General features: G+C 55.0%; 1 protein-coding gene across 1 annotated transcript in view; it reads right to left on the bottom strand.

Moving 5' to 3' along the window:
- The window catches only part of LOC138489511 (zinc finger protein 182-like), a 376,372-nt gene that overhangs the window by 128,397 nt on the left and 221,052 nt on the right, over positions 1–26,923 (bottom strand). Inside the window, exon 7 of the mRNA XM_069617253.1 lies at positions 15,005–15,112. Within this exon, the coding sequence (XP_069473354.1) occupies positions 15,005–15,112 (108 nt within the window). The remainder of the gene's footprint in view (positions 1–15,004; positions 15,113–26,923) is intronic.

Genomic DNA, 26,923 nt, shown 5'->3' on the forward strand with positions numbered 1-26,923 from the left:
GATAGGGAGAGGGGGAAGAGGAAGAAGTGCAGGGGGAGGTGGTAGGTCAGGGTGAAGGGATGGGATAGAGAGAGGGGGAATAAGTGCAGGGGGAGGTGGTAGATCAGGGCGAAGGGATGGGATAGGGAGAGGGGGAAGAAGTGCAGGGGGAGGTGGTAGATCAGGGCAAAGGGATGGGATAGGGAGAGGGGAAGAGGAAGAAGTGAAGGGGGAGGTGGTAGGTCAGGGCGAAGGGATGGGATAGGGAGAGGGGGAAGAAGTGCAGGGGGAGGTGGTAGATCAGGGTGATGGGATAGGGAGAGGGGAAGAGGAAGAAGTGCAGGGGGAGGTGATAGATCAGGGTGAAGGGATGGGATAGGGAGAGGGGAAGAAGTGCAGGGGGAGGTGGTAGATCAGGGTGAAGGGATGGGATAGGAAGAAGGGAAGAGGAAGAAGTGCAGGGGAAGGTGGTAGATCAGGGTGAAGGGATGGGATAGGGAGAGGGGAAGAGGAAGAAGTGCAGGGGAGGTGGTAGATCAGGGTGAAGGGATGGGATAGGGAGGGGGGAAGAAGTGCAGGGGGAGGTGGTAGATCAGGGTGAAGGGATGGGATAGGGAGAGGGGGAAGAAGTGCAGGGGGAGGTGGTAGATCAGGGTGAAGGGATGGGATAGGGAGAGGGGGAAGAAGTGCAGGGGGAGGTGGTAGATTAGGGTGAAGGGATGGGATAGGGAGAGGGGGAAGAAGTGCATTGGGAGGTGGTAGATCAGGGCAAAGGGATGGGATAGGGAGAGGGGGAAGAGGAAGAAGTGCAGGGGGAGGTAGTAGATTAGGGTGAAGGGATGGGATAGGGAGAGGGGGAAGAAGTGCAGGGGGAGGTGGTAGATCAGGGTGAAGGGAAGGGATAGGGAGAGGGGAAGAGGAAGAAGTGCAGGGGGAGGTGATAGATCAGGGTGAAGGGATGGGATAGGGAGAGGGGAAGAAGTGCAGGGGGAGGTGGTAGATCAGGGTGAAGGGATGGGATAGGAAGAGGGGAAGAGGAAGAAGTGCAGGGGAAGGTGGTAGATCAGGGTGAAGGGATGGGATAGGGAGAGGGGAAGAGGAAGAAGTGCAGGGGAGGTGGTAGATCAGGGTGAAGGGATGGGATAGGGAGAGGGGGAAGAAGTGCAGGGGGAGGTGGTAGATCAGGGTGAAGGGATGGGATAGGGAGAGGGGGAAGAAGTGCAGGGGGAGGTGGTAGATCAGGGTGAAGGGATGGGATAGGGAGAGGGCGAAGAAGTGCAGGGGGAGGTGGTAGATTAGGGTGAAGGGATGGGATAGGGAGAGGGGGAAGAAGTGCATTGGGAGGTGGTAGATCAGGGCAAAGGGATGGGATAGGGAGAGGGGGAAGAGGAAGAAGTGCATGGGGAGGTAGTAGATTAGGGTGAAGGGATGGGATAGGGAGAGGGGGAAGAAGTGCAGGGGGAGGTGGTAGATCAGGGTGAAGGGATGGGATAGGGAGAGGGGAAGAGGAAGAAGTGCAGGGGGAGGTGGTAGATCTGGGTGAAGGGATGGGATAGGGAGAGGGGAAGAGGAAGAAGTGCGGGGGGGTGGTAGATCAGGGTGAAGGGATGGGATAGGGAGAGGGGAAGAGGAAGAAGTGCAGGGGGAGGTGGTAGATCAGGGCGAAGGGATGGGATAGGGAGAGGGGGAAGAGGAAGAAGTGCAGGGGAAGGTGGTAGATCAGGGCGAAGGGATGGGATAGGGCGAGGGGGAAGAGGAAGAAGTGCAGGGGGAGGTAGTAGATCAGGGCGAAGGGATGGGATAGGGAGAGGGGAAGAGGAAGAAGTGCAGGGGGAGGTGGTAGATCTGGGTGAAGGGATGGGATAGGGAGAGGGGAAGAGGAAGAAGTGCAGGGGGAGGTGGTAGATCAGGGTGAAGGGAAGGGATAGGGAGAGGGGGAAGAAGTGCATGGGGAGGTGGTAGATCAGGGTAAAGGGACGGGAGAGGGGGAAGAAGTGCATTGGGAGGTGGTAGATCAGGGTGAAGGGATGGGGTAGGGAGAGGGGAAGAGGAAGAAGTGCAGGGGGAGGTGGTAGATCAGGGTGAAGGGATGGGATAGGGAGAGGGGGAAGAGGAAGAAGTGCAGGGGGAGGTGGTAGGTCAGGGTGAAGGGATGGGATAGGGAGAGGGGGAATAAGTGCAGGGGGAGGTGGTAGATCAGGGCGAAGGGATGGGAGAGGGGGAAAAGTACAGGGGGAGGTGGTAGATCAGGGCGAAGGGATGGGATAGGGAGAGGGGGAAGAGGAAGAAGTGCAGGGGGAGGTGGTAGATCAAGGCGAAGGGATGGGATAGGGAGAGGGGGAAGAGGAAGAAGTTCAGGGGGAGGTGGTAGGTCAGGGCGAAGGGATGGGATAGGGAGAGGGGGAAGAAGTGCAGGGGGAGGTGGTAGATCAGGGTGAAGGGATGGGATAGGGAGAGGGGAAGAGGAAGAAGTGCAGGGGGAGGTGATAGATCAGGGTGAAGGGATGGGATAGGGAGAGGGGAAGAAGTGCAGGGGGAGGTGGTAGATCAGGGTGAAGGGATGGGATAGGGAAAGGGGAAGAGGAAGAAGTGCAGGGGAAGGTGGTAGATCAGGGTGAAGGGATGGGATAGGGAGAGGGGAAGAGGAAGAAGTGCAGGGGGAGGTGGTAGATCTGGGTGAAGGGATGGGATAGGGAGAGGGGAAGAGGAAGAAGTGCAGGGGGAGGTGGTAGATCAGGGTGAAGGGATGGGATAGGGAGAGGGGAAGAGGAAGAAGTGCAGGGGGAGGTGGTAGATCAGGGCGAAGGGATGGGATAGGGAGAGGGGGAAGAGGAAGAAGTGCAGGGGAAGGTGGTAGATCAGGCCGAAGGGATGGGATAGGGCGAGGGGGAAGAGGAAGAAGTGCAGGGGGAGGTAGTAGATCAGGGTGAAGGGATGGGATAGGGAGAGGGGAAGAGGAAGAAGTGCAGGGGGAGGTGGTAGATCTGGGTGAAGGGATGGGATAGGGAGAGTGGAAGAGGAAGAAGTGCAGGGGGAGGTGGTAGATCAGGGTGAAGGGATGGGATAGGGAGAGGGGGAAGAAGTGCATGGGGAGGTGGTAGATCAGGGTGAAGGGACGGGAGAGGAGGAAGAAGTGCATTGGGAGGTGGTAGATCAGGGTGAAGGGATGGGGTAGGGAGAGGGGAAGAGGAAGAAGTGCAGGGGGAGGTGGTAGGTCAGGGCGAAGGGATGGGATAGGGAGAGGGGGAAGAAGTACAGGGGAAGGTGGTAGATCAGGGTGAAGGGATGGGATAGGGAGAGGGGGAAGAGGAAGAAGTGCATTGGGAGGTGGTAGATCAGGGCGAAGGGATGGGATAGGGAGAGGGGGAAGAGGAAGTAGTACAGGGGGAAGTGGTAGATTAGGGTGAAGGGATGGGAGAGGGGGAAGAAGTACAGGGGGAGGTGGTAGATCAGGGTGAAGGGATGGGATAGGGAGAGGGGGAAGAGGAATAAGTGCAGGGGGAGGTGGTAGATCAGGGTGAAGGGATGGGATAGGGAGAGGGGAAGAAGTGCAGGGGGAGGTGGTAGATCAGGGTGAAGGGATGGGATAGGGAGAGGGGGAAGAGGAAGAAGTGCAGGGGGAGGTGGTAGGTCAGGGCGAAGGGATGGGATAGGGAGAGGGGGAAGAGGAAGAAGTGCAGGGGGAGGTGGTAGATCAGGGTGAAGGGATGGGATAGGGAGAGGGGGAAGAGGAAGAAGTGCAGGGGGAGGTGGTAGGTCAGGGTGAAGGGATGGGATAGGGAGAGGGGGAATAAGTGCAGGGGGAGGTGGTAGATCAGGGCGAAGGGATGGGAGAGGGGGAAAAGTGCAGGGGGGGTGGTAGATCAGGGCGAAGGGATGGGATAGGGCGGAGGGGGAAGAGGAAGAAGTGCAGGGGGAGGTGGTAGATCAAGGCGAAGGGATGGGATAGGGAGAGGGGGAAGAGGAAGAAGTGCAGGGGGAGGTGGTAGGTCAGGGCGAAGGGATGGGATAGGGAGAGGGGGAAGAAGTGCAGGGGGAGGTGGTAGATCAGGGTGAAGGGATGGGATAGGGAGAGGGGAAGAGGAAGAAGTGCAGGGGGAGGTGATAGATCAGGGTGAAGGGATGGGATAGGGAGAGGGGAAGAAGTGCAGGGGGAGGTGGTAGATCAGGGTGAAGGGATGGGATAGGGAGAGGGGAAGAGGAAGAAGTGCAGGGGAAGGTGGTAGATCAGGGTGAAGGGATGGGATAGGGAGAGGGGAAGAGGAAGAAGTGCAAGGGGAGGTGGTAGATCAGGGTTAAGGGATGGGATAGGGAGAGGGGGAAGAAGTGCAGGGGGGTGGTAGATCAGGGTGAAGGGATGGGATAGGGAGAGGGGGAAGAAGTGCAAGGGGAGGTGGTAGATTAGGGTGAAGGGATGGGATAGGGAGAGGGGGAAGAAGTGCATTGGGATGTGGTAGATCAGGGCAAAGGGATGGGATAGGGAGAGGGGGAAGAGGAAGAAGTGCAGGGGGAGGTGGTAGATCAGGGCGAAGGGATGGGATAGGGCGAGGGGGAAGAGGAAGAAGTGCAGGGGGAGGTAGTAGATTAGGGTGAAGGGATGGGATAGGGAGAGGGTGAAGAAGTGCAGGGGAAGTGGTAGATCAGGGTGAAGGGATGGGATAGGGAGAGAGGAAGAGGAAGAAGTGCAGGGGGAGGTGGTAGATCTGGGTGAAGGGATGGGATGGGGAGAGGGGGAAGAGGAAGAAGTGCAGGGGGAGTTGGTAGATCAGGGCGAAGGGATGGAATAGGGAGAGGGGGAAGAGGAAGAAGTGCAGGGGGAGGTGGTAGATCAGGGCGAAGGGATGAGATAGGGAGAGGGGGAAGAAGTGCAGGGGGAGGTGGTAGATTAGGGTGAAGGGATGGGATAGGGAGAGGGAGAGGGGAAAAAGTGCAGGGGGAGGTGGTAGATCAGGGCAAAGGGATGGAATAGGGAGAGGGGGAAGAGGAAGAAGTGCATTGGGAGGTGGTAGATCAGGGTGAAGGGATGGGATAGGGAGAGGGGGAAGAAGTGCAGGGGGAGGTGGTAGATCAGGGTGAAGGGATGGGAAAGGGAGAGGGGGAAGAAGTGCATTGGGAGGTGGTAGATCAGGGCGAAGGGATGGGATAGGGAGAGGGGGAAGAGGAAGAAGTGCAGGGGAGGTGGTAGATCAGGGCGAAGGGATGGGATAGGGAGAGGGGGAAGAGGAAGAAGTGCAGGGGGAGGTGGTAGATTAGGGTGAAGGGATGGGATAGGGAGAGGGGGAAGAAGTGCAGTGGGAGGTGGTAGATTAGGGTGAAGGGATGGGATAGGGAGAGAAGGAAGAAGTGCAGGGGGAGGTGGTAGATCAGGGTGAAGGGATGGGATAGGGAGAGGGGAAGAGGAAGAAGTGCAGGGGGAGGTGGTAGATCAGGGTGAAGGGATGGGATAGGGAGAGGGGAAGAGGAAGAAGTGCAGGGGGAGGTGGTAGATCAGGGTGAAGGGATGGGATAGGGAGAGGGGAAGAGGAAGAAGTGCAGGGGGAGGTGGTAGATCAGGGTGAAGGGATGGGATAGGGAGAGGGGGAAGAGGAAGAAGTGCAGGGGGAGGTGGTAGGTCAGGGTGAAGAGATTGGATAGGGAGAGGGGAAGAAGTGCAGGGGGAGGTAGTAGATCAGGGCGAAGGGATGGGATAGGGAGAGGGGGAAGAGGAAGAAGTGCAGGGGGAGGTGGTAGATCAGGGCGAAGGGATGGGATAGGGAGAGGGGAAGAGGAAGAAGTGCAGGGGGAGGTGGTAGATCAGGGTGAAGGGATGGGATAGGGAGAGGGGAAGAGGAAGAAGTGCAGGGGGAGGTGGTAGATCAGGGTGAAGGGATGGGATAGGGAGGGGGGGAGGAGGAAGAAGCGCAGGGGGAGGTGGTAGATCAGGGTGAAGGGATGGGATAGGGAAAGGGGAAGAAGTGCAGGGGGAGGTGGTAGATCAGGGCAAAGGGATGGGATAGGGAGAGGGGAAGAGGAAGAAGTGCATTGGGAGGTGGTAGATCAGGGTGAAGGGATTGGATAGGGAGAGGGGGAAGAGGAAGAAGTGCAGGGGGAGGTGGTAGATCAGGGTGAAGGGATGGGATAGGGAGAGGGGAAGAGGAAGAAGTGCATTGGGAGGTGGTAGATCAGGGTGAAGGGATGGGATAGGGAGAGGGGAAGAAGTGCATTGGGAGGTGGTAGATCAGGGCGAAGGGATGGGATAGGGAGAGGGGGAAGAGGAAGAAGTGCAGGGGAAGTGGTAGATTAGGGTGAAAGGATGGGATAGGGAGAGGGGGAAGAAGTACAGGGGGAGGTGGTAGATCAGGGTGAAGGGATCGGATAGGGAGAGGGGGAAGAGGAAGCAGTGCAGGGGGAGGTGGTAGATCAGGGTGAAGGGATGGGATAGGGAGAGGGGAAGAAGTGCAGGGGGAGGTGGTAGATCAGGGTGAAGGGATGGGATAGGGAGAGGGGGAAGAGGAAGAAGTGCAGGGGGAGGTGGTAGGGCAGGGTGAAGGGATGGGATAGGGAGAGGGGGAAGAGGAAGAAGTGCAGGGGGAGGTGGTAGGTCAGGGTAAAGGGATGGGATAGGGAGAGGGGAAATAAGTGCAGGGGGAGGTGGTAGATCAGGGCGAAGGGATGGGATAGGGAGAGGGGGAAGAAGTGAAGGGGGAGGTGGTAGATCAGGGCGAAGGGATGGGATAGGGAGAGGGGGAAGAGGAAGAAGTGCAGGGGGAGGTGGTAGATCAAGGCGAAGGGATGGGAGAGGGGGAAGAGGAAGAAGTGCAGGGGGAGGTGGTAGGTCAGGGCGAAGGGATGGGATAGGGAGAGGGGGAAGAAGTGCAGGGGGAGGTGGTAGATCAGGGTGAAGGGATGGGATAGGGAGAGGGGAAGAGGAAGAAGTGCAGGGGGAGGTGGTAGATTAGGGTGAAGGGATGGGATAGGGAGAGGGAGAGGGGAAAAAGTGCAGGGGGAGGTGGTAGATCAGGGCAAAGGGATGGAATAGGGAGAGGGGGAAGAGGAAGAAGTGCATTGGGAGGTGGTAGATCAGGGTGAAGGGATGGGATAGGGAGAGGGGGAAGAAGTGCAGGGGGAGGTGGTAGATCAGGGTGAAGGGATGGGAAAGGGAGAGGGGGAAGAAGTGCATTGGGAGGTGGTAGATCAGGGCGAAGGGATGGGATAGGGAGAGGGGGAAGAGGAAGAAGTGCAGGGGAGGTGGTAGATCAGGGCGAAGGGATGGGATAGGGAGAGGGGGAAGAGGAAGAAGTGCAGGGGGAGGTGGTAGATTAGGGTGAAGGGATGGGATAGGGAGAGGGGGAAGAAGTGCAGTGGGAGGTGGTAGATTAGGGTGAAGGGATGGGATAGGGAGAGAAGGAAGAAGTGCAGGGGGAGGTGGTAGATCAGGGTGAAGGGATGGGATAGGGAGAGGGGAAGAGGAAGAAGTGCAGGGGGAGGTGGTAGATCAGGGTGAAGGGATGGGATAGGGAGAGGGGAAGAGGAAGAAGTGCAGGGGGAGGTGGTAGATCAGGGTGAAGGGATGGGATAGGGAGAGGGGAAGAGGAAGAAGTGCAGGGGGAGGTGGTAGATCAGGGTGAAGGGATGGGATAGGGAGAGGGGGAAGAGGAAGAAGTGCAGGGGGAGGTGGTAGGTCAGGGTGAAGAGATTGGATAGGGAGAGGGGAAGAAGTGCAGGGGGAGGTAGTAGATCAGGGCGAAGGGATGGGATAGGGAGAGGGGGAAGAGGAAGAAGTGCAGGGGGAGGTGGTAGATCAGGGCGAAGGGATGGGATAGGGAGAGGGGAAGAGGAAGAAGTGCAGGGGGAGGTGGTAGATCAGGGTGAAGGGATGGGATAGGGAGAGGGGAAGAGGAAGAAGTGCAGGGGGAGGTGGTAGATCAGGGTGAAGGGATGGGATAGGGAGGGGGGGAGGAGGAAGAAGCGCAGGGGGAGGTGGTAGATCAGGGTGAAGGGATGGGATAGGGAAAGGGGAAGAAGTGCAGGGGGAGGTGGTAGATCAGGGCAAAGGGATGGGATAGGGAGAGGGGAAGAGGAAGAAGTGCATTGGGAGGTGGTAGATCAGGGTGAAGGGATTGGATAGGGAGAGGGGGAAGAGGAAGAAGTGCAGGGGGAGGTGGTAGATCAGGGTGAAGGGATGGGATAGGGAGAGGGGAAGAGGAAGAAGTGCATTGGGAGGTGGTAGATCAGGGTGAAGGGATGGGATAGGGAGAGGGGAAGAAGTGCATTGGGAGGTGGTAGATCAGGGCGAAGGGATGGGATGGGATAGGGAGAGGGGGAAGAGGAAGAAGTGCAGGGGAAGTGGTAGATTAGGGTGAAAGGATGGGATAGGGAGAGGGGGAAGAAGTACAGGGGGAGGTGGTAGATCAGGGTGAAGGGATCGGATAGGGAGAGGGGGAAGAGGAAGAAGTGCAGGGGGAGGTGGTAGATCAGGGTGAAGGGATGGGATAGGGAGAGGGGAAGAAGTGCAGGGGGAGGTGGTAGATCAGGGTGAAGGGATGGGATAGGGAGAGGGGGAAGAGGAAGAAGTGCAGGGGGAGGTGGTAGGGCAGGGCGAAGGGATGGGATAGGGAGAGGGGGAAGAGGAAGAAGTGCAGGGGGAGGTGGTAGGTCAGGGTGAAGGGATGGGATAGGGAGAGGGGAAATAAGTGCAGGGGAGGTGGTAGATCAGGGCGAAGGGATGGGATAGGGAGAGGGGGAAGAAGTGAAGGGGGAGGTGGTAGATCAGGGCGAAGGGATGGGATAGGGAGAGGGGGAAGAGGAAGAAGTGCAGGGGGAGGTGGTAGATCAAGGCGAAGGGATGGGAGAGGGGGAAGAGGAAGAAGTGCAGGGGGAGGTGGTAGGTCAGGGCGAAGGGATGGGATAGGGAGAGGGGGAAGAAGTGCAGGGGGAGGTGGTAGATCAGGGTGAAGGGATGGGATAGGGAGAGGGGAAGAGGAAGAAGTGCAGGGGGAGGTGATAGATCAGGGTGAAGGGATGGGATAGGGAGAGGGGAAGAAGTGCAGGGGGAGGTGGTAGATCAGGGTGAAGGGATGGGATAGGGAGAGGGGAAGAGGAAGAAGTGCAGGGGAAGGTGGTAGATCAGGGTGAAGGGATGGGATAGGGAGAGGGGAAGAGGAAGAAGTGCAAGGGGAGGTGGTAGATCAGGGTGAAGGGATGGGGTAGGGAGAGAGGGAAGAAGTGCAGGGGGAGGTGGTAGATCAGGGTGAAGGGATGGGATAGGGAGAGGGGGAAGAAGTGCAGGGGGAGGTGGTAGATTAGGGTGAAGGGATGGGATAGGGAGAGGGGGAAGAAGTGCATTGGGAGGTGGTAGATCAGGGCAAAGGGATGGGATAGGGAGAGGGGGAAGAGGAAGAAGTGCAGGGGGAGGTGGTAGATCAGGGCGAAGGGATGGGATAGGGCGAGGGGGAAGAGGAAGAAGTGCAGGGGGAGGTAGTAGATTAGGGTGAAGGGATGGGATAGGGAGAGGGGGAAGAAGTGCAGGGGGAGGTGGTAGATCAGGGTGAAGGGATGGGATAGGGAGAGGGGAAGAGGAAGAAGTGCAGGGGGAGGTGGTAAATCTGGGTGAAGGGATGGGATAGGGAGAGGGGAAGAGGAAGAGGTGCAGGGGGAGGTGGTAGATCAGGGTGAAGGGATGGGATAGGGAGAGGGGAAGAGGAAGAAGTGCAGGGGGAGGTGGTAGATCAGGGCGAGGGGATGGGATATGGAGGGGGAAGAGGAAGAAGTGCAGTGGGAGGTGGTAGATCAGGACGAAGGGATGGAATAGGGAGAGGGGGAAGAGGAAGAAGTGCAGGGGGAGGTGGTAGATCAGGGTGAAGGGATGGGATAGGGAGAGGGGAAGAGGAAGAAGTGCAGGGGGAGGTGGTAGATTAGGGTGAAGGGATGGGATAGGGAGAGGGAGAGGGAGAGGGGAAAAAGTGCAGGGGGAGGTGGTAGATCAGGGCGAAGGGATGGGAGAGGGGGAAGAGGAAGAAGTGCATTGGGAGGTGGTAGATCAGGGTGAAGGGATGGGATAGGGAGAGGGGGAAGAAGTGCATTGGGAGGTGGTAGATCAGGGCAAAGGGATGGGATAGGGAGAGGGGGAAGAAGTGCAGGGGGAGGTGGTAGATTAGGGTGAAGGTATGGGATAGGGAGAGGGGGAGGGGGAAGAAGTGCAAGGGGAGGTGGTAGATCAGGGTGAAGGGATGGGAAAGGGAGAGGGGGAAGAAGTGCATTGGGAGGTGGTAGATCAGGGCGAAGGGATGGAATAGGGAGGGGGGGAAGTGGAAGAAGTGCAGGGGAGGTGGTACATCAGGGCGAAGGGATGGGATAGGGAGAGGGGGAAGAAGTGCAGGGGGAGGTGGTAGATTAGGGTGAAGGGATGGGATAGGGAGAGGGGGAAGAAGTGCAGGGGGAGGTGGTTGATTAGGGTGACGGGATGGGATAGGGAGAGAAGGAAGAAGTGCAGGGGGAGGTGGTAGATCAGGGTGAAGGGATGGGATAGGGAGAGGGGAAGAGGAAGAAGTGCAGGGGGAGGTGGTAGATCAGGGTGAAGGGATGGGATAGGGAGAGGGGAAGAGGAAGAAGTGCAGGGGGAGGTGGTAGATCAGGGTGAAGGGATGGGATAGGGAGAGGGGGAAGAGGAAGAAGTGCAGGGGGAGGTGGTAGATCAGGGTGAAGGGATGGGATAGGGAGAGGGGAAGAGGAAGAAGTGCAGGGGGAGGTGGTAGATCAGGGTGAAGGGATGGGATAGGGAGAGGGGAAGAGGAAGAAGTGCAGAGGGAGGTGGTAGATCAGGGTGAAGGGATGGGATAGGGAGAGGGGAAGAGGAAGAAGTGCAGGGGGAGGTGGTAGATCAGGGTGAAGGGATGGGATAGGGAAAGGGAAAGAGGGAGAAGTGCAGGGGGAGGTGGTAGGTCAGGGCGAAGGGATGGGATAGGGAGAGGGAAAAAGGGAGAAGTGCAGGAGGCCGGAGCGGCTGGGCAAGTGCTAAGCAGAGCACAGGAGGGCGATCCTTGCAATCACAGGGAGCCAGTGGAGAGATTTTAAGGCTGGAGAGATGCGATCCCTGGGCTTGAGGTGAAGGATAAGTCTTGCAGTCCTATTCTGGATTAGTGAGGGCATGGGAGGAAAGAGGCAGATTAAGGAAGAGGCTGTTACAGTAATCCAGCCTGGAGAGAAGCAGAGCTCTGGAGACCTTGAGTTTCTGGGGGAAGGTGAGGAAAGGGAGAATGCCTCTGAGGAGGTGAAGCCTTCTTGGCAAGGTCAGCGATATGAGGTGAGAAGGAGAGAGAGAGTCGTCGAAGAGGACACCCAGGTTTTTAGCCTCACACAAGGGTGAGGGGAGGATGCCCAAGAAGGGCGGCCAGAGAGTAGGCAGGTGGGGGTGCAGGAGGCAGGGTTCCCAATGAGAAGGATCTCAGTCTTACAGGCATTAAGGCAGAGATTGTTAGAAGCACACCATGCCTAAATAGCAGTCAGACAGTCAAGAATGAGAGAGGGAGGAAGCTTAAAGTAGAGCTGTGTGTCGTCAGCATAACACTGGAAATGAGGAGAGAAGGTGGAGATCAAGTAGGCAAGAGGGGCAAGGTAAATGTCGAAAAGCCACGGCGGGAGGGTAGAGCCCTGACGAACGCCGCAAGTAGAGAGTGAGGTAGGAGTGAAAAGGGCCAAGTTGCACTTGGGAGGGCTGATTCGAAAGGAAAGAGGTCAACCAATCCAGTGCCCGGTCTGATGCCCAGGGTATCAGATACCGATTTATGAGGGTGGAATGATTGACTGTGTCAAAGGCAGAGGACAGATCGAGGAGGATGAGAACAGGAGAGTTGGAGTCTAGGTTTGAGAACAAGTCATCACGGGTGTTCATGAGAGCAGTTTCCATGCCTCTGGCTGCTCTGAAGCCAGACAGGTGGTCGTGGAGACAGCCAACAGATTCAGTGTGATGGGCTAGTTGGGAGATGGCCAACCTCTCCAAGAGTTTGCCCAAGAAGGGGGTAGTGGAGATAGGGTGGTAGTTAGTCGGGCAGGAAAGGTCAGCAGATGGCTTTTTTAGGAGGGGATGCACAAGGAAGTGCTTGAGGGGTAAGGGGAGGAAGCCAGTGGCAAAAGATTGGTTACAGAACTCAGCCAAGGAGGGCGCGAGAGAGGCAATGTTGTCTTTTATAGTTCTAGAGGAGCAGGGAAGCATCTGTTTGGAGGAGGCTTTCATAAAGCAAACTGTCTTGGTGACCTCATCCGGAAATATGGTTGAGAAGGAGGAGAGAAGGGGGGACAAGGGAGGCTTGGGTGCAGGGGAGGAGACAGGGAGGAGAGGAGAGAGAACAGGATGGCCTGGATTTTGGTAGTGAAATGGGGTCCAAAGCCGTGCGAAGGGCCTGGGAAGGAAGAGGAGAAGTGGAGATTGCAGTAGGATTGGCAAGTTCCTTGCAGATTTTGAAAAGTTCAGCTGTGTTGTTTGTGGCCCCCGAGATGCAGGCTTCTATATTGGCCGGTTTCCTGGAGCGGATGGAAAGTCTGAATTGTCTTTGGAGCAGGCGACAGGTCAGTTTGTCAGAGGATGTGCCAGAAGCCAACCATTTTGTTCAGCAACTTTGCCCTTGCGTTTCAGCGAAGCTATGCCGGAATCATACCAACTATTGCACTTGGCAGCAGGCTTCATGCGGATCCTCGGGACTGGGGCAAGGATATCATGGGTGTTGGAGATGAGAGGTGAAAATTAGCAAGGGCTGAGTCAGTGTAAGAGTCAATAGCAGGAGCGGGGCAGGAATAAAGGAGGCGGCAAAACCAGCTACTGACACTCGCTTCATCGGTCGAATGACGGCAAAGGAGGTTGGCAGTGCGGGTAGAAGCTTAGCCAGATAGCTACAGATGGGAGGAGAGGAGAGCATGGTCATACCAGGAGAGGGGTGTAGTGAGAGGGTTAGAGAAGCAGATATCAGCTGAGATGAGTGCATCCAAGGTTTGAGTGGGGTGGGCCAGAGGGAAGAATGGTGAGGGAAGGAGTCGCAGAGGTTGCGGAAGAGTAAAGTGGCCGAATCAGGTGAGTCGAGGTGAATATTGAAGTCTCAGAGGAGGAGAAGCTTAGATGTAGAGGTCAGGAGAGAAGAGGTGAGGTCAGCCCAGGGATCCAGTAGATAGTAGCAAGAGTGACCAAGAGGGTAGGATAGAAAAGATGCAAAGCTTGCAGATAAGCCAATCAAAGGAAGAGTAGGATTGAGTGGGTATGATGGAAGCAGGGACTTATTCAGGGAAGACAAGGGCTAATCTGCCTTCAGACCGGTTAGACCTGGGTGTGGAATGGATCTTGTAGCCCTCAGGAAGGAGTGTATCAAAAGCAGTGACAGATCTGGCATTGAACCACTTCTCAGTGAGAGCAAGAAAATCAAGGTCAAAGGGGGTCATTCCGATAATGGAGGTAACCATGTTTATGCTTATTGAATTTATACAGTGAAACCATGCCGCTATTAGTGGCATGGCTACCCCCATACCGGGTACCGGGTCCGGGTTCCTTGAATGAGGAATTACAGGGCCATTCCGACCTTGGAGGGCCCGGTAATTCCTCATTCAAGGAACACACCCCCATTCCCATTCAAGCCCCCATAGGGGTCAATGGGAATGGGGAGGGTGATAACATAGCACCCTAGTCAGGTCGCGGGACCTGCTAAGGACGCCTGGTTTTACCAGGCGGCCTTAGCTGGTCCCGCGAGCAGAACTCGTAATGAGGCAGTAAGAGGTTGACGGCGCCGTTAACCCCTTATCGCCTACCTCGTAATGACCCCCAAAGTCTTCAAGGAGGTTACAGATGTCAGAGGAGTGTTTGACAGCACAGCAAGAATTGAGGGTAACTAGGTGAAGCAGGATGCCACCTTTAAAAGTTCTTCCGAGGCGGGGTACAAGGGTGAGGTACACCCGTTGGTGGGGGGTGAAGAGGCCAGCGGGGTTGCAGAAAAAGGAGTGGCAGGAGAATGGAGGAAGTTGATGAGAGACGGAAGACGCCAGCCAAGAAGGAGGAGGTTGGGCTATGAGCCCTGTGCCATGACAGTGCCATTGGGGTAGACATTAATGATGCACCTAGTGATAGTGCCACCTTTGGACCCCAATGTGGTCACCAATCACACACTTCCAGGGTGATCGCCAGTCCCTTAGTCTGGACCCCCAATGCACTTTCCAGTCCCCTAGTCTACCCACCTGCTGGACCCCCAATGCACTTTCCAGTCCCTTAGTCTACCCACCTGCTGGACCCCCAATGCACTTTCCAGTCCCTTAGTCTGCCCACCTATTGGATCCCCAATGCATTTTCCAGTCCCTTATTTTGCCCACCTGCTGGACCCCCAATGCATTTTCCAGTCACTTAGTCTACCCACCTGCTGGACCCCCAATGCATTTTCCAGTCCCTTAGTCTACCCACCTGCTGGACCTCCAATGCATTTTCCAGTCCCTTAGTCTACCCACCTGCTGGACCTCCAATGCATTTTCCAGTCCCTTAGTCTGCCCACCTGCTGGACCCCCATTGCATTTTCCAGTCCCTTATTCTGCCCACCTGCTAGACCCCCAATGCACTTTCCAGTCCCTTAGTCTACCCACCTGCTGGACCCCTAATGCATTTTCCAGTCCCTTATTCTGCCCACCTGCTGGACCCCCAATGCACTTTCCAGTCCCTTAGTCTACCCACCTGCTGGACCCCTAATGCATTTTCCAGTCCCTTATTCTGCCCACCTGCTGGACCCCCAATGCATTTTCCAGTCCCTTATTCTGCCCACCTGCTGGACCCCCAATGCATTTTCCAGTCACTTAGTCTACCCACCTGCTGGACCCCCATTGCATTTTCCAGTCCCTTATTCTGCCCACCTGCTGGACCCCCAATGCACTTTCCAGTCCCTTAGTCTACCCACCTGCTGGACCCCCAATGCATTTTCCAGTCCCTTATTCTACCCACCTGCTGGACCCCAATGCATTTTCCAGTCCCTTATTCTGCCCACCTGCTGGACCCCCAATACTGTGTTAAATATTTTATTCTACTCACCTGCTGAACTGATGTCATTGCCAATCTTTGGTTCGTCACACTCAACGGAATAGTCATCAGACTCGACTTTAATGCATATTGTGTCCATGGCTGTGATATCGGGGTGTCCTGTAATCACATGGAAATAACAGGCCAATGAAACCAGGTGCAGAAATAACATATACCGAGATTGGTCGTCGGCAAATAAAGAACCTTTAGCTATACATTCCCTGGTGCTCTTCCGCTTTATGCTCAATATAACGGGACTCATTACAACTTTGCTGGAAAACGGTAAAAGTGCCAATAACACCATTTACTGGCACTTTTAACGGTCTGGCAAAGTATAATGTTGCTGGAATCACTGGCGCAGATACCACCTTGCCCAGAATTACTGGCAACAGAAGTACTGGCACAATGGTATCAAGAGAATGGTTTTGCTGGTATTTCCGGCAGATCATTGCCGGAAATAATAGAAAAACCAAAGCGGAGATAACATCACCTCAGAGCAGCCGGTATATGACACAGCTGAGGGAAATGAGCCCACATATGCATCCAATCCAGCCAGGTGCACCCTATGTACACAGGAACAGTACCTACCCCAAGAACCCTTTGCAACACAACCATGCTGCCACTCATTGCCTCTACCATGGACCTGGAGGTGCTCCAAGCTGACGTCCAACTGCCGGTGCTGGAGCAGCAGCAGTGGCGACAGGAGGCCAGGGACAGAAGAAGGAGGAGGAGGATAGAGGTAATGCAGGTGAGGCAAGGCAGAGGCGTGCTGTGATCCGTTGCTCAAGGGCCACACCCTGGGCCCTCTCAGACAGCCAGATACACATCCTGTACCGCCTAAGGAACAAGTTACTTACCTGTAACTGTTGTTCTCCAGCATGGGTCTGGCATGGATTCACATGCTCATGAATATTCCCCGTCGTCAGGCCGGGAATCCTCGGTAAAGAAAAAATCAGTTTCAGTATCACTTCTGAACTGTCTTTCTCCTAACAACCAATCTCTGGTCTCTGGGTCATACTGCCCCCAGCCAATGACTGCCCTCTCCCTAAGCCCCGCCTCCGGCAGCCATCTTCAGATTTGGTAGCACGTAAAGTGGCAGTAGGACCAAGAGAAGAGCCGCAGAGGGATCGGAGGGAGGGTTCGCATGTGAATCCATGCCAGACCCATGCTGGAGAACAACAGTTACAGGTAAGTAACTTGCTCCTTCCCCAGCATGGGGTCTGGCATGGATTCACATGCTCATGAATACAAGAATACATAGCATTACACGCATGCACAACCACGGGAGGTGGCAAAAGGCTCAACATTAAGCATTTCAACAACTCAACATTAAGCATCTCTTACCTCCTCACCAGGTTCACCTTCAAGCGAACAGGTTGCGCAGCACTGCTTGGCAGACTCTGGACTCCTCCCTGGAATCACTGTCGATGCAGTAGTACTTCGTGAAGGTGTGCATCGACCTCCACGTAGCAGCCCTGCAGATGTCAAGCAGGGGCGCACCAGACAGGAACGCCGTAGTTGCAGCGATCGCTCTGGTCAAATGGGCTCTCGGACGGCCAGGCAACGGTCGGTTTGCCAACCGGTGACAATGGCCCACCTGGAAATGGAAACCTTGGAGAGGGCCTTCCCTTGGTTCACATGGCCAAAGTTCACAAAAAGTTGCGATGTCTTCCGAAAACTCTTTGTGTGGTCCACGTAGAACTTCAGCGCTCTAGCCACATACAGCGAGTGCAAAGTCCTCTCAGCCGGTGACAAAGGCATCAGGAAGAATACAGGTAACACCAAGGGCTTGTTTAGATGAAAGTCCGACGGCACCTTGGGCATGAAGGAGGGGTGTGTCCGTAGCACCACCCTTGTCTCATGGAATGTCAAATAAGGTGGTTTACAAGAGAGGGCCTGGATCTCTCCCACTCGTCGTGCAGAAGAGATGGCCACAAGAAAAGCTGTTTTCCACGACAAAAACTTAAGTGGCGCCAAATGCATAGGCTCGAACAGGGGACCCATGAGCCTAGTAAGCACCACATCAAGCTCCCACGCCGGGACCGGAACCTTCATCGGCGGGAACGAGCGAAATATACCTTGACGAACTCCTTGACCAAACAATGCGACCATAAGGATGATCGTCAAGGAGATCTGGTGTAGCAGGAAATAGCCGCCAGATGAACTTTGATGGAAGCATGGGCCAGTCCTGCCTTGGCCAACAACAACAAATACGGGAGCACCTGCGGAGCAGTGACCCGTAGAGGGTCGATCTTCTGAGTATGACACCAAACAGTGAACCTCTTACACTTGTGCCCATAGCATATGAGAGTAGATGAAGCTCTGGCCTTGGCGAGCACCTCCTTACAATCCGCTGGGAGATCGTAGCCCCCAAACATTAGTGCTGTAGGAGCCAGACCTTCGGGTTCAGCGATCCTGGGTCGTGGTGCAGAATCGCACCTCCTTCCCTGGCTAGAAGATCTGCGTCCGCCGGAAGCTCGATTGGAGGGGACGCTGACATGCCCAGAAGGTCCGGGTACCATATCTGTCTCGGCCAGGCAGGTGCGACGAGGATCATCCTGCACCGGGACCGTCTGAGTTGATTGACTAGTCAAAGAAGCAACGGCAATGGAGGGAACGCATACAGAAACAGGCCATCCCAGGGGAAAGAGAATACGTCCCCCATGCTCCCCAGCTGGGGAAACCTGCTGGCACACCTCGGGCACTTGGTGTTCGTCGCCGTCGCAAACAGTTCGATCTGGGGATTGCCCATCTGTGGAACAGGTGATCCACCTGGTCCTGCCGAAGTTCCCACTCGTGGCAAGAGCTGAGCTCCCTGCTGAGAGTCGGCGATGTTGTTCTTCACTCCTGCTAGATGAAACGGGATAAGGAATATCCCCTGGGCGACGGCCCAGTGCCAAAGGTCCTGCGCCTCTTTGGAGAGCGCCAGGGATCTGGTTCCCCCCTGCTTCGGGATCTAGAACATTGTGGTGGTGTTGTCTGTAAAGACCCGTACCAATTTGCCCTTGAGGGATGGATGGAATGACTTGAGGACCCAAAACACTGCCCGCAGCTCCAGCACGTTGATGTGCAACAACTTCTCCTTAGGTAGCCACAGGCCTCTTGCATGAAGACTTCCGGAATGCGCTCCCCATCCTTCCAGGGAGGTGTCCGTCGTGACCGTCTCCTGATGAGGTGGGGTCTGGAAATCCACACCTGCGGGCAGATGTACGCGCACTCCCCACCACTGTATCGCTCGACGGACACTCTCTTCGAGTGTGATCTTGTCCTCGAAGCTCCTACCCACTTGTATCCAGCAGGCGTCGAGGAACTCCAGCAGGTACATCCGTAGCCTGAAAAACCGAATGAGGTAAATGCTTGACGACATCATGCAGAATAGGGACTTGATGGACCTTATCCTTGCGACCTTCAGGGCCAACATTCGTTGTACCTTGCCCAAGATGGCTACGATCCTCTCCTCCGACGGAGACACCAGGCACGACATACACGTGGATCCCTCGTAGGCGCAGCTGTGCCACCATCGGGCCAGGCACTTGGTGAACACCTTGAACCACGAAGCATAGGTACTTGCGGTGTCCCTTGTGAATGGGGATGTGAAAATAGGCATCTTCCAAGTCCAGTGACGATAGAAAATCCCCCTCTTCCAGCTGTCCTAGCACCTGCTGAAGGGTCACCATCCGACATTTTTGGGACTTGATGTACTTGTTAAGACGGCGGGGGTCCCGAATGGGCCTCCAACCGCCGGTCTTCTTTCTGACGAGGAAGTAACGAGAGTAAACTCCAGAGCCCCAGAGCCTCTTCGGGACGAGCTTGATCGCCCCCTTTTTTAACATGGCCCGTACCACCACAGCAACTTAGGGATGTGGTTTCCTTGACGGGCCACTGGTGTTATCCTTGGACACTTTCGTTGGAACTCTAGGGTGTGTCCATGGGCGAGAACGTCCAGCACCCAACGGTCGGTGGAGATGTTCTTCCACACACTGACGAAGTTCGCCATCTGGCCTCCCACCGGGGTGCACGGGTGGGGACCCGACTCCACAGCCAGTTCAGTCTTGTTTGGGGGCCTTGGCGATGACAACGTCCACCTCCAGACTTGGCACGGCCCCTGTAGGTCTCCTGGGCCGATGAGTGGGGGCTGACGGTAGGACAAGACACCTCCCCTGAATCCTTTAGAGGAACTTTGGGATTTCCCTCCAAAAGTCCGAAAGGACGCCCGCTGTTACTGAAGCGTGCCCAGGGCACGAGCCGTCTGTGTCCGCCTTGATGGCCTGGAGAGACTCATCCACAATCTTTCCAAACAAATTGTCCCTGTCGAAGGACATGTCCAACACCTTCGACTGAACATCCTGGTGGAAATTTGTGTCCCTCAGCCAGCCTCGCCGACGAAGGCAAAAGCTGTTGCCCATTTGGCGGAATCCTGTGTCAGCAATGTCCGTGGCCACTGTAATGGCGTGGTCCAAAGCCACCTCCTGTAGAATATCCAACGCCTCAGCCTGCTTGTCGTCAGGAAGGAAGTCCAGAAGGCGGGCCATCTTGAACCAAAGTTCCCCGTCGTAACGCGCCACGATGGCAAGGGCGTTAGCGGCCTTGATGGTTGTCGCTGCCGGCGAGATCACTCTTCGCCCCATGGCATTCAACTTCTTCCCCTCACCATCCGGAGGGGGGCGGGGAGGAGGCCGCGAACGAGGATGAGCTTGAAGACTTCTTCTTGGCCACCGCCGAAACCACAGAGTCTGGAGACGGTTGGGACCGTAAACACTTGGGCGCAGAGTCCAGCACTCTGTACTTCTAATCGTAGCGATCCCTCTTTGCCGGAGTCGATGAAGGTTTCTTCAGGAGGGACAAACCCTTGTGCCAAATGTCATCCAATAACAGGATCGAAAGTACGGTCTTCCTCTTTGTCTCCCGGTGCTGGTAAAGGGAACCCTCTTTCTTCTTCTCCAGGACGATCTGGAACAGCTCTGAGGCCCTGGATATCATGGCGTGGAACGAGCCAATCTCATTGGGCGGTGAAGATCTGGCCAGCAGAGACGGGACAACCCCCAGGCCACCATTGTCACCTGTGCCAGTACCTGCGTTGCCGTGTCCAGATCTGTATCATCCCTCGGTGGGGGAGAGGGAGGCGAAAAGGCAGAGGGGGGTGAACTGTCCTCCTCTTGGGTGGTGGTTCCTCTGATGGCCTCGGAGCCGCAGAGGCATCCTTGTTCGGATTTCTGAGCACAGGGTATGCAGAGCCATAAGAATGTCCACTGAGATATCTCCAAGTGGCTGCTGGGGTGGAGGCGACGGGGACCGGGACGTTTGCGACTTAGGTTGATCCGCTCTGTCGTCACCGCCCTGTTGGTCCTCGGACTCCTCGTCACCTTCGTCGTCGCCCTCATCGGGATCCCCCCCGTAGGGCCTGCTTTTGACGCATCTCCCCTCCTGGAGGACCAGGAGGCTGGTGAGCTCTTCCTCTGAGGAAATGTCCATGCCCTGAAGGACTACCGTGCCCCATCCTTCTCTGCGACCAGGGGAGACTGTTTCGGTGAAATGGTGGGCATCACCTTCTCCTGAGTCTTTTCGATGGGCTGGAAAGAGGACTCCCTCCTGGCAGGCAGACAGGGATACCCTCGCCTTAGGGGCCGTGCCCTGCGAATCTGCCCCCGTGGCCTTCGCGAGGGACGCCGATAGTTTGTCGATGGAGGTGTGGGCATTCTTCTGATGCACCTGGGCCTTCGTGGTCCAGGCCGAGTCTGCGGCCTTCACCTTAGGGGGCGTTGGCTCGTGGTCGAAGGTGCTGGAGACGCAGAACTCGCCCTGGCCGCCGAGCAGCCTGTCGCAACGGTGCTCCCGGAGGCAGTGGACTTGCAGTGCTTGGCCTTATGTTGGGCCCCCTCTGGAGGGGCGCCCTAAAATGTCTTAAGACTGCTCAGCTTTCTTCTTCTGGGCAGGGGAGACATGCTGCCGGGACTCACCAGGAGCCGGGGTCTTGGCCTGCAGCCACTCGTTGAGGCGCGTGCGTTGGTCGGCCCGCGTGCGCGGCACCATCTCCCGACAAGCCACACAGTCGTCCTCCACATGCAACTGGTCCGAATGTAGGCAGTAGAGGCACAGGGAATGTCCATCATCCGAAAAGATGTTCTGTAGGTTGCAGCCGGGGCAAACCTTGGAGAGAGGCTCTGAGTCCTTCTCCTCTGCCATGACACACGGTGTAGGCCTCGAAGAAGCTTCTGGAATCCTCCAAGAAGAAACTCGACGAAAATCCGCCCTTGAGGGGCACTGAAGATTCCAAAAACGGGTCCCTGTTAATCGGAAAGGTTAATCGGTGGAGCTTCAGGCTCGATTGACTGAAAAAATAGAGTGAAACTCTCCGCAAAATGCTGTAAAAGCTTGAGAGCTATAGCACGAGGACTCCCAACACTTGAACATGCAGTAAAAATCTGAAGATGGCTGCCAGAGGAGGGGCTTAGGTAGAGGGCAGTCATTGGCTGGGGGCAGTATGATCCAGAGACCAGCGATTGGTTGTTAGGAGAAAGACAGTTCAGAACTGAAAATGAACCTGATTTTTCCTTTACTGAGGATTCCCAGCCTGACGACGGGGAATATTTATGAGCATGTAAATCCATGCCAGACCCCATGCTGGAGAAACAGGGAGACCATTCATGACCTCCTGACCCTTATCCAGGATGATATTGGGTGCAGGATCGAAATGAGGACAGCCATACCACCGCTGCTGAAGCTGGTGTTGGTCCTGCACTTCCTGGCCAGTGGCATGTTCCAGCACTATGTGAAGCATGCCTTCTCCAGAGTGCTGGTGCAGGTACTGGAGGTCCTCCTGTACCATGTGGGCCACCACATCTCTCTTCCAACCACCCAGGCACAAATAAAGGCCTGCTTCTATGCGATTGCGGGCATGCCCAATGTATTGGCAGCAACGGACTGAAAGCACAAAGAGCTGGTGCCCTACCCCTCCACCCCCATGCCTCAGAGGAGGTCTACAGGAACCGGGAAGCAGTTCCATTCCCTCAATGTCCAGATGACCTGTGACGCCGAGCTCGTCATCAGGCACTACTGCGCCCAGATCCCAGGATCAACCCATGACTCCATGGCCCAGCGGAACAGCACCCTGCCGGCTTACATGGCGTGTCACAGAGGACTAAGGACCTGGATGTTGGACGAGTACATGTACATTTACACCTACATTGCAGCATGGGTGACAGGCAAAAGGGTCTGGGAGTCAATGTCACAAATGCATATCCAGCAAGCACCCTGTACATGCAGGACCAACCAGCACACACCTCAATTGACAGACAGGCCACAACACACAGGAGTAGCACATGACTGGAGATGTAGCAGTCACTGACCAGGCCATTACAAACATCCACCTATAATGCAGTACAGGTACCAGAATGCAACACCCACCCACTCCAATGCCAGTGAATCTGTACACCAGGCCACCTATGGCCATGCAATGTATATCCTGGAGAGACATGGGACTTGCATGCACAGACTGACCAATGAGTTTCCGCTGTCACAGGCAAAACCACTGTCAAGCATTATTACTCACACATGTATCCTTACCCCTTGCAGGTGACTAAGGATACCCGCTGCTTCCGTGGCTGATGACCCCTCTCAGGGCTCCCCAGACGCAGGAGGGAATGGCATACAGCAGAGTGCATGTGAGGACCGAAGTGACCATCGAGCAGCCCTTCTGGCTCTTGAGGGTACGTTCCAGATGCTTACACCGGTCTGGGGGTGCGCTCATGTAGAGGCCAGAGAAGGTGGGGCAGATAGTCCTGGCCTGTGTAATGTTGCATAATACCTGCGTCAGACGCAACATACCCATGCCCCCAGATCTGGACATTCCTCCAGAAGAGGAAGAGGAGGAGGAAGAGGAAGATGATGATGATAATGATGATGCAGCTAGAGCCGGGCCCATGCACGTGCGCATGGAGGCCAGGGAGGGTGTATGGCCCCTTAAGAACTCATATTTTTTTTTGAGTACCCCTTTCACTCAGCACTTCCCTTGCACCTTACTGCATATGAAGCACACACACAAATACTTGCACCAAATAAGGAATGTCCACTCAATGCTTCAAGTCAAAACGATGTACTGAAATAAAAAGCAAAAACCAACACCCTGTGCCCCATCCCACTCCCCCCATAAACACACCCCACACTCCCCCCTCCCCACAGACCCCTCCCCACACACCCCTCCCGCTCCCCACACACACACCCCTCCCCACTCCCCAAACACCACAAAGCCACAAAGTAAAACAGTGTCACGCTAAGAGTGATTTTCGCTGCCTCTTTGTCACAGGGCTCTTGGCTGGCAGAGGTGTCGAGGAAATCCACTGGAAGCGCCACCTTGGGCAGACCTGCTACAAGCTCCCACAGGCAGTGATGGTTGATGGCGGGTCAGACCCCCGGTCCTGCAAGTGCTCTGGGGTTACCTGCAGGGTGCAGAAGAGGGATTCAGACTTGGCAGAGAGCCCCTCATTCTATTTGCGGACCCTTAGTGCCAGTATGAGCAGGGCATCGATGGTATGGCCTTGCGCGGCTGCAAGCCTCCTGGCTCATCGAGCTGTTGCTCAGCAAGATCTGTCATCGCCCTGTGTCAGTCCTCCACTGCAAGGATCCACACATCCATGTCCCAAATATTGTGCATGGGTGGAGATGGGGGGGCTGTACAATGTTTCCAGGCTGAACGACAACGTCGGGTGGGGTGCGGGGGGCTCCTCCACCTCCTCGCTGTACCTGCCACAATAGGACAGTGACTGATGTGCCAATGGTGTTGTGGAGGGCACAGGAGGGACAATGGGGCCACTGACCACAGGTGTGGTCTTGCCGGCAGCGGTGGTAGTGTCATAGCTGGCACAGCAGGAGGTGGTGGTGCTAGTTGTTCAGCTGGGGTGGTGTCACTGCTGGCACAGCAGGAGGTGGTGAGGCCTTCCCAGGTCTGCCCGCACGTGCTTAGCCGGATGACGACGGTCCAGCCGCGTCGCTGTCAAAGGATGTGCCTCTTGGGGTGAGAGGAAAATGCTGTTAGTCTTCTGGGAGTCACATCTGTGGGCTTGCATTACATGGGCGCTCGTCATGTGTCTATGTGTGGGGCAGTGCATTTTGGCTACGGTGCTTGTGCATGGCTACATCTGCCCACAACCTCTGGTAGGTGTGTGTGATTGCCCCATTTGCAGTCACTGACACGTGTTGGATCTGCTCCCTTGCTCATTTGGTGTTTCTCTGCCTAGGAATGCATGTATTTGGACTTGGCCTTGCAAAGTATACTTAATCCTGAGAATAGGAGTCTGAGCATGTTCTTAACTTCAGTCTGGTGCTGCACGCCCAGTTTCTATTTCCATTTTGACCCATGTGACAGGAGATAGTGCTTTAGCTCCTTTTCTCGCATTTATTAGTATTAAATTAATAAAACTTGGCACTTATGGTGTCTCCTGCTTGCACCTTAATAAGAGGTTGCTCGGCTTCTCACGTTCACTGTTCAAGGATAGATAACCAGTTCTTGGGTGCTCCAGTCTTTGGGCCTCATGACGCGGTGGGCGGTAAGGGATTACCGGCACCGGTAAGGGCACCGGTGCCGGTAATCCCTTACCGCCCTATTACGAGGTCCCTTTGCGGGTCCTCCCTTAACGCCAGGACAGGACCCGCAAAGGGACTTTGGTGCTAATAACGGTACCGCAATTTGCGGTACCGTTATTAGCGCCTTCCCCATTCCCATTAAGCCCTATGGGGGCTCAAATGGGAATGGGGAAGGGCCCTGGTGAATGGGGCATTACCGTCCCCGCCAACCTTGGAATGGGGCGGTAATAGCTCCATTCACCAGGGCGGAGTCAGTAAGTATTTGGAGGCAGCCATGGCTCTAATAGCGCCATGGTTAACTCCAAACTCCTAATGAGGCCCTTTGACACCAGGCCAGACAGCCTTCTCGGTCCTTCCTCGATCTTCAGCTGCTTTTCTTGCTGCAACACACTCATAGCTATTAATCCTTCTTACTCCATGGGTCTGAGCTTACTAAACTACGTGATACCAAATGTCCAGCTTCTATATAATGGTGGCATCGCCTGCAGTCTATTCACTACGTATAGCTAGCCTCTAAGATAAGTCTACTTGCATTGCTGCATCTGTACAGTTATTGAACGGCTTGCATTTTCTGCAGTGCTCTTTACACGTGCAATCTTCATTCCGCATATCAGATTCTATAGGGTCCATGCATCCTCTTCTCAAGCCACTCTTCCCAGTATGTCAGACTTGCTTCTTGCGTCATTAATCTTCACTTTCACTCATCTTCATATTCCTTCAGGGATTTCTTCCAGAAGATTGTCAGTTCTTCGGGGGTACATTAGATAGGGTTTTCTCACACTGGATACCTTTTCTCAAAGACTTTTCATGAAATAGGCACCATGACTGTTGTTGTGCATGTTGCGATCTCTGGTTTCCAACATATAGGCAGGACGGGGGCAGGGGGTCCTGCAGAGGCATTCAGCTGCTCCTCTACACTATCAACCATATTATCCAGACTGGACAGCCAAAGAGGGCGCATTTTGGTTGACAACTAAGCAGCTAAACAAAGCAATGCAGTAAAACAGATATAAACATATTCCAGTCGGCTGGAATCTTGGAGCCAATGAGTGTCATAAAAGACACAAAGGTATAGCCGTAGGTCCCTATGCAGCTTATGTTTAAAAAAAATGTTTCACAAAGCTATGCCATTTGCATGACAATTAATGGCAGAGAAAGCACCTTTAAATGAGGTAATTAGCGACACATGGGGAAGGTCAGGTAATTGGAAAGCAGTCCTAGACAAGATTGTCCTCCTAGAAAGGGAGGTGAGAAATGTAGAAGCCTCAGACACCGGGAAATCCAGAGAATGGCAGAAAGGTCCCTAGAAAAGAGCCTTCTTGCCGCTGAGGAGTACCTCATTGCATTGCAGCAGGGAATCTACAACCTCAGACGTGCTAGTGGATATGGTCGCATTGCAGCAGGGAATCTACAACCTCAGAGACGTGCTAGTGGATATGGCCGCATTGCAGCAGGGAATCTACAACCTCAGAGACGTGCTAGTGGATATGGCCGCATTGCAGCAGGGAATCTACAACCTCAGAGATGTGCTAGTGAATAATGCCTGTGTTAGGCAGAATTGTATGCAGTACCCTTTGGGGGCACTACGACAACCCTGACCTCTTGGCAATAGGAACCCAACCTTTGGTATAAGTCTGTACTACACAGGTTGGTAGCGTGATTGAGCAGCCAGGCTTATCTCAAGAGGGGTCAATGTGAGCTGTAGGGAAGTTACACAGATTTACTTTGACAAGTATTCAAATAAACTCTTACACACAAGGTTTCTTGATTAAACTATTATTTTTTTTTATTTTTATTTTTTTTTAACTTTGGTTTTATTGGTAGTTTTTAGAAGAAAAATACAAACGGCAACGCTGGGAGCGTTGTAATCATCACTTTTAACATTGTCATAAAACCCCCAGGTTCCCTCTCCCCCCTCCCCCCCACCCCAACTCCTCCCCTCCCCCCAGATCAGTGTCACTTCAAAAGTCGAACAGCTGGAGCTGTCATCGTCGCTCGTTGTACGTTGCCACAGAGGTATGCTATACTCTCGCGTCCAAATTGGCTGAGTGAGATCCGCTGTCTCCCGGGTCCTGGGCTACTCCTACATCCCTGAGTAAAGCATTCCAAACCCACCCCCGCCATCCTGCCAGAGTGTTCTCATATTGTCAGTGGGGGTCCCAACCCCATGCCCCATAGACCCCATACCAGTTAGCCTGAAAGGAGCCCAATTCGTTATTTACCATGGCCGTCAATTTGTCCATTAAGAACATGTTTTTGAGTTTCTTAAGCCAATCTTCTTTGGATGGGGTCTCTGGGCTCTTCCACCTTTGTGCCAGGGCCACTCTGCCCGCTCGCAACATCGTCTCCCAC

Source organism: Ambystoma mexicanum, chromosome 9 (assembly GCF_040938575.1).
Source record: "Ambystoma mexicanum isolate Mex_15411 chromosome 9, UKY_AmexF1_1, whole genome shotgun sequence".
Taxonomy (NCBI): Eukaryota; Metazoa; Chordata; class Amphibia; order Caudata; family Ambystomatidae; genus Ambystoma; species Ambystoma mexicanum.